Source organism: Balearica regulorum, chromosome 1, assembly GCF_011004875.1.
Source record: "Balearica regulorum gibbericeps isolate bBalReg1 chromosome 1, bBalReg1.pri, whole genome shotgun sequence".
Taxonomy (NCBI): Eukaryota; Metazoa; Chordata; class Aves; order Gruiformes; family Gruidae; genus Balearica; species Balearica regulorum.
The window spans coordinates 82,143,164-82,155,048 of record NC_046184.1 but is presented as its reverse complement, the minus strand read 5'-3'; the positions used below and the strand labels follow the sequence as shown (position 1 = coordinate 82,155,048).

The following is an 11,885-nucleotide window of genomic DNA, read 5'->3' as shown; positions in this document are numbered from 1 at the left end:
ATTTAACTAAGTTACGGATCAGTATTCTTAGATTCTTGTCTATCTTATATTATTTATAACAGTATTGTGTACTACCTCCTCTTTTGTCAGAATAGCATCGATAAAATAATTAGTCTTTTAATTCCTTATATATTTAAATTCAAGGATCACAGTTTTCAAAAGTGAATCATAGTTGTATCTGGCTTAAATCCATGCCACATGGAAGCACAAAGTAATAACTGTTCTGAAAATCAAGTTTACTAAAGCCAGCCCTAATAAGATGCCAGTATGAACATAGACAAAATTGCTAGTCAGTTTTGAAAAGTGATCTAATCTCACGAAAATGTAGGGTCAAATCCCAAACTGCTAACTGCCCACATTTTCCATAGTATTGACATAGTGGGACTCATTGAAGACCATAGGAATGGAAGGATTTGCTGTGGATGCACTTTTTTTTCACTGCTGTCACATTTCTCTATCTAACTTTCCTACATTTGGTTGAAAGCTGCATGCAGAGTTGCATAGAAGAAACACTCACTGAACAAGGGGATAATGAAACCAAAAGAAAGACTTCCACTGATTCCAGTGAGGTTTGAATCTGGGGATCTTGTCTCAGGTGGCCACATTAGAGGCAGACATAATATAATTCCATGTTAGTAATAATTTTGCTCATTAAAACTGTATCTGTAGAACTAGGACATCAATGGGAATAGCTTAGAAAATGCTGTATGTGTGAGTAGAAGAGTCGTCGTTAGTGACTTTCTTAAGAATCACGAAAAGTAAAGCTTCAGGATTGTGCTGACAAGCAGACCGAAAATACACATTAAAAGATTTCATTAGATCATTATGTATGAATAAAGTGTATTATCAGGCTGTCTCAGGAGTTGTTAGGGAATGTGATTAATTTTAACAATTCCATTGGCAGTGTGAAAGAGGCAGTAAGGCAGTCTGTTAATTAATGCAATGATTAATAATTTAATAATCAATTAATAATTGAGTACATTTGCAGATGATGGGTAAAGGACGGGAACTGTAGGGAATATTCAGAGTTTTGGTAGTACTGAGGGATTTAGAAAGGGTTGAAACACATTTAGAAAATAACTAAAACAGAACCTTCCTCAGACAGATTGCACATAGGGCATACAGAATTTATACTCGTTTTCATGCTAGAAATATACCTCAACCTCCATTGCCTGTGGGCCTTTAAGATGAACCATGTACCAATGTCCTTTACAAGATAAGAACCTGGATTTCACGTGTACATCCTCCTCCTCTCTCTGTACCTCTAAGTGCAATGAAGGCCCTTTCTACTGGTATATCTGAAAATCTTGTGTTACTGGGCACACGAGATGTCTTAACCAGTACATGGTGTGGAGGAATTCACCTACAAGAATAGGTCACAAACAAAACTGTTTTATATTTTCTTCTCAAAAGCAAAAGAATTAGACCAGACGGGGAATAGGAAGACCATCTGTGCCTCATTAAAGGGTGAGACTGCATAACAGCAACAGATGTTATATTATTGTAGTCAGAAGAGTTTATTGCTAACAGTGGTAAATATTGTGCATGTTGAGTTGGGTATTTCCAAGCCGTAATTTAACAGACATACTTCCACATAGGCTACTCTTTTCTTCCTGGACTACATTTCATTAGTTTTTAGTGTCATGAAAGGTCAAAAAGGCCAAATTGCAGAAGAGGTGTAGATAGCAATATTTTCTACATACTGAGAATGCTGAGGACTGACAAGCCAATTATACCCATCACAAAAAGTCATCTAGTGCTGATGAGTAAAAAACCAGGCAAGTCTGCATGAAGAAGACATGACAGCAAGGGCTAACATTCCTGCTGCTCCACTCAGTTCCTGAAAGCCCTCTTTAAAACTAGAGATAACCACTGTGAGAGGGTTCATCTGGCTGCGTGGATCAGATGGATTCTGTAACTGAATAGCATTTAAGTTCATAGCATGACTCAAGAGAGGGAGCCCCTTCACTCTGGGTCAATTCTTTCTCCTGAATAACTTTTTCAAGCTGTTTGACACTACCCTGCACCAATAGTCCAAAGGAGAAGTTGTGGTACATGGAGCAGCAAACTCTTTCAGCCACCATGAGCTGCTTCTAGCCACAGAGGTGGACACACCTTGTGTTCCCTGATAATTACAAGGTTACATCCAATTATATCTGTGTTAAAGCTTTACACAAGCCACGTTCCTTCATTCTGTTACTTCCTATGCTCCCTGTTCTGATTTGATGTGCGATTATGTACATTCCTATTAATGTGACTCTACATGAAGCCGAGAGTGTGGCTTTGGTGTTTTGTGATTACATGTAGTACTCAGTGTGGTGTTAGCTAATCACATACAAAGGGATGTGGGGTTTTGTTTGTTTGTTTTAACTAGGCTGTTTACTTACTTCAGAGTTGTAGCAATCCAAAGGGCTATGAAATTCTGACCTAAATGTGCAGGAACATCTATGCAATTATTTTTCTCTGCTTACTTTTATCCTTTCTTTTGCAGAGATTTTAGCTCATTTTCATTGCTAAAGAAAGGAATGACAATAACTCACAGGTTTTATTACCGCTTTGTGTTTCTGCCGGCATCCCTGTTCTCTTCTTCCCTCGAGAGAGCTTTCCATGGAGGTCTCTTGAAACAGTCATTCTCTGCTTCTGAGGCACAAGTTATGGTGAGGGGGCACTTTGTGGGTAGACTTACAAGTATCATGCTGATAAAAAGGGATCAGATAAAGTCTTGCTTTGTCCGAAAGAGATAAGTTAGAAACTGGGAATGAATGAATGCCCAATCAGTGATCTACAATTACAGGAGCTGATGGGAAGCAGTGGCAGGAGAATCCAGAGGTTGCCATAGAAATGTAACAATGGGTGCAATCCTCAGGGACTGCACCTGAGTCAAGTACCAAACATGCAGGAATTCCCAGTGAATGAAACTCTCAAGTTTAAGAGAAAAATAGAAACCATATCGCAGATAAAGATAATTGAGCTGTCTGTCCCGTTTGCGATATCATGGTAGATCCCATCTGGACGTCAGCCGTGATTGCTGCTATGCCACTTTCCCAGCCTTGTTTGGGTGAAATATATAAACCTCAGGAGAACTTTCAGAGCATCAGTGTACATCTGTTGGCTTCTCTAGTTCCTTTTGCTAGGAAATCTAGAAACACATTATCATTTTTGGACCACAGCAAGCATTTCAGTTGCTTGTTATGGAAATTCTGTGTAACAACAGCCTAATGCATTCAACTTTGGGATAGCATTTTTCTGACCATTTTTGAGTGACTCACAGTTTTTAAAAAGACAAGACGGTATTTCCTGGGCAGAGGGAAGGTGTAAAAAAATTGTTCTATTTTAAGAAGAGCCTTAACTCCGAATAACCTTCATCCAACAAGCCGCTGGAAGAGAGGGTGCCATGCAACCTGTAAGCCTCTTTCTAAATCCATTTCTGCATGCAGTCCCACATACCTGGAAAAAGAATATTTGATAATTATGGTAATCTAAAGGTCTGGCAAGACTGATATGAGAACATTTCTCCCCATTAGAGGTGTTTTGGAGTGAAGAAAAATGATTGCATTTCAATCAACTAGAGTTGTAAACAACGAACATAGACAGTTCCAGCCCCCCAAATCCACCACCAGAATACCAGAATAAATGAAGGAATAGATGTCATTAATATTGACTGCCTTGATATATTAGACCTTGTAATCCCTGACAGGGCTTGTTGGTCTTTTGAGAGAAAAATGAGACAAGTTGGTTTTGAGGAGATACAGTGCCCTCATTTAAATGTCAGTCTTAGAGGAGGGAAAGCAAGGTTTATGTCTTAGCCCTGTCACAGATTTCCAGCAGGGAGCCAAATTCTTACAAAAGATATTCATTCAAGCACCTAGCAAAATTAAAACAAAACAAGCATAATCAACTGGGAATCTAGCAGTCGCTGTCTTTCACTGATCTGAACATCTTAAGCACTCTGACTTGGGAGGTTAGGTGCTGGACTTCTGCAACCTAAAGCCCAAGCATTGAACCTAAGACAGACATCGGGGCTGCTGCTGCAGTGCAGGGAAGGAGATGGGCATCCTCCAAGGTGGTTCATCTGCCCATCTCAGACAGCAGTGTGGAGATGGGATGAGTAGCTGGCCGCTGGTGCCTTTATCTCTTTGGTGACCGCAGAAGCAACCTGCCTAAATTTTAATAGCTATGTTTTGAGCATACAAATCCCATGCTCTCAGCCTCCCCAAATGCAGTAACATGACTTTTGGGCCTGACAAGGATGTTGTTCACATGACCACAGGTGACTATGAGGTATTTATACTAATAAAAAGCTTAAATTGTATTTAAGAAGATGACTATTTTCCTATAATTATCCTACCTATCTCAATCAATTAGAAACACCAAATATATAGTTTATACCTGGTACATTGTGTCAGGAGCTCTTCAAATAGCTTGCTTTCAATAAAGTATAGATTAAAAAAGGAGAAACCTTGTAATACTACACATTTTCGCACATTTACAAACTGTATTTGTAGTCTTGAGCATATATAGAGATCTGGACAATATCCCTAGAAAATTGTTATTCATTAAAAAAACCCCAGCAGTTTCAGAAGGGGGCAGAATTCTCTCTGAATTAATTTAAAATTCAGCAAATGCGTTTTGACAGGGGAAAAAGAAGAAAACATTTGGAGAGGTCAGACTTGTGGTTCAACAAAGTTAAGCACTTGCAATTTTATTCAAGTTGACATTATCATTTCAAAATTGATCTACAATGTAGAAGGCATAAATAGCCCTAAATGAAACTTTAAAAATGAAACTCCAGAATGAAACTTTTCATTTCAGCCCATCCTGAAACAGTTGTCCTATTTTCATTTTCTTTAGTTTAGGCACTGAATTAAAAAAAAAAAAAAAAAAAAAAACAAACCACAAACCAAACAAATAAAACACAAAACACCACCATTATTTTCACATCTCTCATTAAATTACCAAAAATTCTTATAGAAAAAGATTTTTGCATCTAAGGGAACAATGAAATTCCTAGGCTTCAGAATTATATAAAATATCATTATAATGTTAAAGAGCTGTCATATTGTATATGATGCCTGAAACGGAAGCATTTCTTTTGATTTGTATTTTTGATGGTTTTGAAAGCATTGTTGAGAACACAAAATGAGAAGAAAATCTCTTACACAGACTCCAAATTTTGAGTTGGGTTAGAGACAGAATCTACAGTAAAAGAAACAGATTTTTTAAGAAAGTTTTATTTTCATTCATAACAGAATACATTTATTTATTAAATGCTTGTAGATGAAAGCTTGGTTAGTGAACATGTTTATCTTCCAATAAAATGCAGTTCTGCAAGATATTTTGCTTTACAATAAATGCACAACAGCAGCAACTTTTGTTACTTTATGCGCAATGTACATGAAGATGCCACATGATTTACAGGGCTTGATTCCATTATCACTCGTCAGCTTCTCACTGGTGTTGGTTCAGTGGTGCGATTCCTCTTGATACTGGCTGAATTCCCAGTCTAAGTGAAAGGACAATCAAACATGCAGGGTTTTTGGGGGTTTTTCTTGGTTCAGGACAATGAATAACAATGAGCTTCCCTAGTTCTAGCAGTTTTACTTCATTCTGATGCATATGTTGTGGCCTCTCTGCTCATTAGCACATACATTCAGGCTCCTGCTAAGCAAAACACAATATATCTGTAGATGAAAAGTGGCCAGTGATTTTCATTCCTTCTGTTCCCACAGCTCTGTGCCCTTAACAACAGCCCAGCACGTTCTACAGAGACAGCACCAAGTGGCAGTGTACGTTAGGAAGGCACAAGGACTCATTGAGACTCCACATGTTTATAAACCATCCGCTGGCAGCTACAAACTGTGAGACCACACGTTGTGTGCACTTCACTGTGGTGGGTCAGATCTGCCAAAAGATAGATACTAGGGCAGGAGTGTCTCTTCTATTCCCTGTGCCCCACAGGGCATCTGCAGGAAGAGGGACGGCTGTGGTCCTACTGCTGAGACTGCACAAGCGAGAATCCTGCGTGCCTGCCCAACTCACATGCATCACCACGAGGATCAGCTACAGCCACAATATAGCCCGTATCTCACACTGATAAAGTCTGAAAATGCTGCAGCCCAGATAGCGTATAAAATGTAATGGAGACGCTTGCACATGGAGCTTCAAAGGAAGCAAAAGAAGCCTCTTTTTTGCTCCCTGTCTCTTCCTTGACTGTCTCTCCCTCCCTTGCTCCACGTTCAGAATCACGTCACACAGTAAGCAGGTATTGCAGAGGTAAGCATAGTATGTTACCCTTCCCTAAGGAGTCACACTTCTGTGTGCTGTGAGCTAAAGGAGGCAAAGCTGCCTTTCTGACTTCGGTTAAACTGACAGAAGCTGGCAGCCCGGATCCTTTCGCCTTTGGTCCCACTTTTGTGTTTCTGCTTGTCACGTGCGATAAAGCTTTCAATCAGCTTCAGTTTTTCATGCTCTTCCTTCAGGAAGAAGTCAACAAGCACGCTCTTCTCCTTTTTGATCTGTTCACTGATGTCCTTGGGGATATCGGGAATCATCCAGTCAACTAGAACACTGAGGAACATCACCAAGTTCTGTAAACACAGCAACAGACATGAAGCAAGTATAAAAAATCCACAGTACTCACACTAGAGCAAACCCAAACCTTTGCTATAGCTATGAGGCAGGCATCAAACACATTTTACTGATGGTATGTAGCATTAAGCAGTCGAGTAAGGCCTTAGTTCAAGAAACAGCTTACATTTGTGTACAACTCCCCCTCAGTGGAGTGGTTGAATTAAATGCACACTTCAGGTCTGAAACAGGAAAGGACTTGGATTCATCAAACAATTCATGGCCTACGCAGATAAAATAGCCTTATTCTTTACAGGTGTTCAAAGGTGCTCAGCTCTCAATATCAAATTCATTGAGACTGAGTTCAGAATTCATTACTATAAGGGCAACGTCAGTGAAAGCATCCTCCAACACAGTCATACCATGTGGCCTGAGCAGACAGCAGACAACTTCCGTGGTCATTCCGTCCTCAAATCCTTCTGACTGCTGACAAGTAGGATTTTTTTACGCTACTGCAGCGTGCAAGCCACAACCTTGAATCTGAAGTGTCAAGGTCATTACAGGTAATGCTCTTAACACAGAGCAGGAAGCAGACTGGGTAAAGTTTTGCTTGTTTGTGAAATTTATAAATAAATTGTACTTTGGGGTTTATATTATCATGATAATGCTTTGAAAACTGCCGTGTTGTGTAATGCCTGAAAATGTGTGAGAATGTTTGCTGACAAGGCTACTAGCATGAACCCTCTGTCCCCATCTGAGACAATGGAGCTAATTAACCAGGGAATGTACTCTGGCAGAACAACAGGCAGGCTATTTGAAGTCCAGCACAACCAGCTGGTTTCAAACATTTTGCAGCCAGTGGTGGAAGATTACTGAAGACAGAGCAAAGAAGCAGAAGAGGGCAATATAAACCACGCAAGACTCACAGTCACACTTAGGAATATTTGGCAGGTGAGGAGAAAAGACAGGCAGATTTCAATACAAGGGTTGGGCCCAATTTAACTATGGAGGGATCCCAGACCATGGAGGAGAGCAGAAGGTTTCTGCCATTCAGAAGGCAAGCCATGATAGCAAATCTTTTGCCAATGAAATTTCCACACTGGGGAGAATTTACTCCATTTACTTGTAGAAAGTAGCAGAAGACCTTGGAGGATTTATTACTTCTGTTTATTGCTTGCTTTGGGTAAAGAACAGCAATTCACAAGCCTACATAGCATTTAGTTCCTTTTTACAAATCGTGCCCCTGAGAGTATGAAAGCTGATAAAGTCCACTTAACTGAAACACTCAAGAGGCTGGGGTGTTTTGGGGATCACTGCTAGTGCCAGGGGCTAATGCAGGCTGTGGGGCTTCGCTTCCATGAAGGCAGAGGAAATCTCCGCTGAGGAGGTGTGCCACAGTGCTCCGAAGGGAGAGCCTGCACTGCAGCCCACTGACACCTCGGCAAGCTGGGTGCAAGCACATCAGGCTGGGTATTTGCAAACAGAAAAAGCTCTATTGGACATGGGCTTCGTTGGCACATGCATTTCAAACCATTTATTATGATATTTCTGTGGCTGAAATTGCAGCAACTCAACAGACTTACCTGAAATAGAATAACAAAAGCCAAGCGAGCAGATAAGACCGCCCAGTACTGTTTAGTATACTCATACTGATTTGGGGACCAAGGTGGTTCTCTGTAGTCTTTGAACCTGTTGATGGAGACAGCTGAGTTATCACACAGTTCCAGCAATCTCCTCCTGCACCAATTGCTTTAACGTGATTTCCCAATCACAAAACCTAAAGAATCAAATCCTCCAGATGTGCCTACTTCAACCCTTATTATGAAATAGAAGTCCAGAATTAGTGCTGGACTATCTCCACTGAATTTAGCAAGCTTAGTCTGGTTTCTGGTTTCCACAGTTGTAACCAAAATCATAATGTTGTTCTAATGTTGGAAATTTCCAGATTTTCCAGGATTTACAAATGTCTCCTCTTTTTTTTTTTTTTTTTTTTTTTTTTTTGTTAATGTTAAATTGATCTCAGTGTACAGGGAATAAAGTGTTGAAATTAAAGCATAGAGATAGTCCAAGGCATTTTCAGACTGAAGGAGACAATCCTGCTTTCATCTCACCTAAAACTTGATTAATTTAGGGAATAATTCAGCCCACGTAAAATCTGACTCACACTTTGGTGGTTCCTGTCTTTGCATTAACAACAGGGGGAGCCATGGGAAAGGCACTTCCTAAATTAACTGTCTAGCTTTAGACAGGATAAAACAGAACCTTAGTGGTTTGGTGTAAAGACTGATGCTTTTACTATTATCATCAATCATCTGGAAGTAAACAACGGGCTAATAAAAGTCACAGATGCTCCTAAATTGGAAAGTTTTGCAAATAGCAGGAAACACAGAAAGCAATAAGAAATACAGACAGGAAACACAATGAGAATAATCTGGGGAAATGGAAAATAATTAAAAATAAAACAATTGAAAGATCTTTGAAAGGATAGAGTTTGATAGAAAATGCAATGAAAATAGCCTGGAGCTTACAGTGGCCAGCAAGTGAGCACAAGTTTGATATATGGCAGCAGGACAGTATGACTTGTGGATGTATAAACAAAACGAAGGCATGATGGTGCTGGGGGGTATTAGCCTTTCTCTGAACAGCTCAGGTAAAGCCACACCTGGAATTCTGCATTCAGCCATTCAGCTGTGGGGATTTCAGAGGGGGGGGGAAAAAAAGGAAAAAAAAAAAAAATATAGCAATAAATTGAAGGCAGTTCAGCAAAACAATCCAGGGTCTGAGGAGACTGACTCACCAGAAAAGATTAAAGAAGAGCACATGTATTGCTCCACTTTGGTAAATAACAGCCACAGTTGGACATGATAACCATGCACAAATTGTGCCCTTAGGACTGAAAGGGATAATTTAGTGCTGTTCACAGTGTTTGACTAGGAGTAATGGGATGAAATTAAGAAAGGGAAAATCTGTTTTGAATACCACAGAACCCTTCCTGACAGTAAGATTCATTAGACTGTGGAAAAGCCTCCATCAGGGTATAATAGAGAAAGTTCATATATAAAATCTGTCAGCTTCGGTTTGCAGGTGCGCTTACCAAACTTACCTTCAGATTCTATCCACATGGTTTTTCATGTGAAATTATACATTTACAATCCATACACCCCCTACATCCCGCCCTCCTGCTCCTGCCTCCCTTCCCCCCCCCCAAGAAATTCAGTCTGAAATGCTGGATGTAATTCTGTGTTGCACCTCCTGGAGACAAAGGACACAAGGTACAACCCATGATCCGGAGATGCAGGAGAGAGAGGAGGAGAAAACAAACTTTAAATCAGGGACTGTATTAATTTACAGAAGCACTGCCCGGGCTGTGTTAGACCATGGATTATTTGTTTTGTTCAGTGGTGCGTACACAGCAGCCGAGCTCTTCGTCCTGTCTTACACAGGATTCCTGGTTGGCCCTATGCTGTGCCAGCGCTGTCAGATTCCCCCTCTAGTACCTTTCTGCACAACGTGGGCTCCTGCGTGTTTCTCAAATCTGTGTGCAAGGGCTGCAGCGAGAGCCAGAATCAGTTCCCTTGAATTTAATCTGCTTGAACATCAAAGCCAAGGAAAACCACTGAGTTTGTTCTGGGTTTTGCCTAGCACTATAAATCAATCCCAGTCTTGAAACGAAGCCCAGGTTCACCTGCAAGGGTCACCAACTGCGGTGGGTTTTCCATTTAATGTACTCTGAGCTTCACAAACTATGTAAGTGTTGCAGGACATCAGACCCCACGGAAATTTCTCCTGGCTCAGCTGGAAATCACACTGCTTATGATGCCTGAACCTACATTCAGCAGAACACTAGCAAATGATTTATGGTGAAGGGAGATGTTGTCAGAGCTACAGACAAGGTAGATGGGCCTCCTCCCCACCTCCCTTTCTAATTGTTCTATGGCACGTGGGACTTCAAAGTGCAATAACCCAGGCCTTTTCTAACCACTATATTCTACAGGTAATTTCTTTTTTCAAAAAGTCTATCTTTTCCCTCACCTCTTCAGTTCCTGATTCTTAAAAAATTTGTTTCAGCAGGTATGCTGGAAAGAGTAAATAACTGGCGGTCCAAAGACTATTGCATTTAAAAAATAGCAAACAACTCCAATTCCACTGAAAAAGGACAATAATATGAAGTAGTCAATGTGGTTTAAGAATAGAGCACAGAAAAGTTCTGAGGGGAAAAAAGAAAAATGCACACTGAGAGTAGAGATATGTTGTGGAAGTCAGGATGGAGAAGGCCAGGCAAGGCTTAGACACAACTGAACTGCAGGCAGAGCTAAGAGAAATGCGCGAGTATATTTAAAAAGTGTATTGCATGGGGAAAAAGAAAGTCTGGTAGAAAAAATCAAAATGTCTTTGTAGGTGGAATTGTGAATCAGTTTAAATAAGCTGATCTGTTTAATCTCCTTTTTCAGCTGGTCTTTGACAAGAAATTGAAGAAAACATGACAGAATAGTGCTTCAGCAATGCAGGAGTATAAAAGAATTCTTCAGGAAAAAGCATTAAAATCCACCACTGATCATTGGGAGTAGATGAGATGAATCCCAGGGCATTAAGAAAATTAATTAATTCAAAGACACTTTATAAATTTCTGAATACTGGAGCAGACTCGCGTTAAGGGAAAAGTCCCTTTAATGACTCCCTATCTGCTGCTTTCTTCTTTTCACTGAGATCTGCACGCTTTCATGTCCTCTATTATCATACCAGATTATAAAGATTAAAAGGGCTAAACCAATAAAAATGTCACATAACTTAGTAAGGTTTGCTTTTAATTTGCCTTCAGCTACACAAATGTCATTGTGCTCTGAAAAAAATCATTAAAAATAATGCATCAGAATGGTGTTATAGCAATGTTTATTTGGAAGCAGTGTCAAAGAGTTCACAACATTGTAGAAAATGCTGCTCAAAATATTCAAAGAATGTATCTGGATGTTTGGTGGGAGAGTTGTTTCTGGCTTGTTATGATTATTTTTAAGATACCTTAATCTCTGGCAATGCCCGTAAGCAGCAAAAGGCAGGCTTATTGTAACCACATTTATCTCCAGAGGTCACAGAAATCTAAGAATAAGAGAGGTCAGCTTGTTCCCAACATATTTGCCAGAAACAGAAAAGCAGATTTTAGTTGTAGCTTAAGGGACATTGTTTGTTGCTTGTCTCTTGGGACACAAGCTAGATACCCCATATTTTATCACAGTGATAGTTCTGTCTGAAGCTATGATTTTGATAAGATTCAAATGAGCCGAATGATAACGAGAAACAGTGAAAGTGGATGCTGACATCTT

At 40.0% G+C, this 11,885-nt stretch overlaps 1 protein-coding gene across 1 annotated transcript in view; it reads right to left on the bottom strand.

Annotated features, from left to right (window-relative positions):
- Positions 1-6,211: 6,211 nt before the first annotated feature.
- ANO2 (anoctamin 2) overlaps positions 6,212-11,885 on the bottom strand; it is a 200,244-nt gene continuing 194,570 nt past the window's right edge. The window contains exons 24-25 of the mRNA XM_075761415.1: positions 8,151-8,256; positions 6,212-6,587 (exon numbers count right to left, since the gene is read on the bottom strand). Of these exons, the coding sequence (XP_075617530.1) occupies positions 6,306-6,587; positions 8,151-8,256 (388 nt within the window). The 3' untranslated portion in view covers positions 6,212-6,305. The remainder of the gene's footprint in view (positions 6,588-8,150; positions 8,257-11,885) is intronic.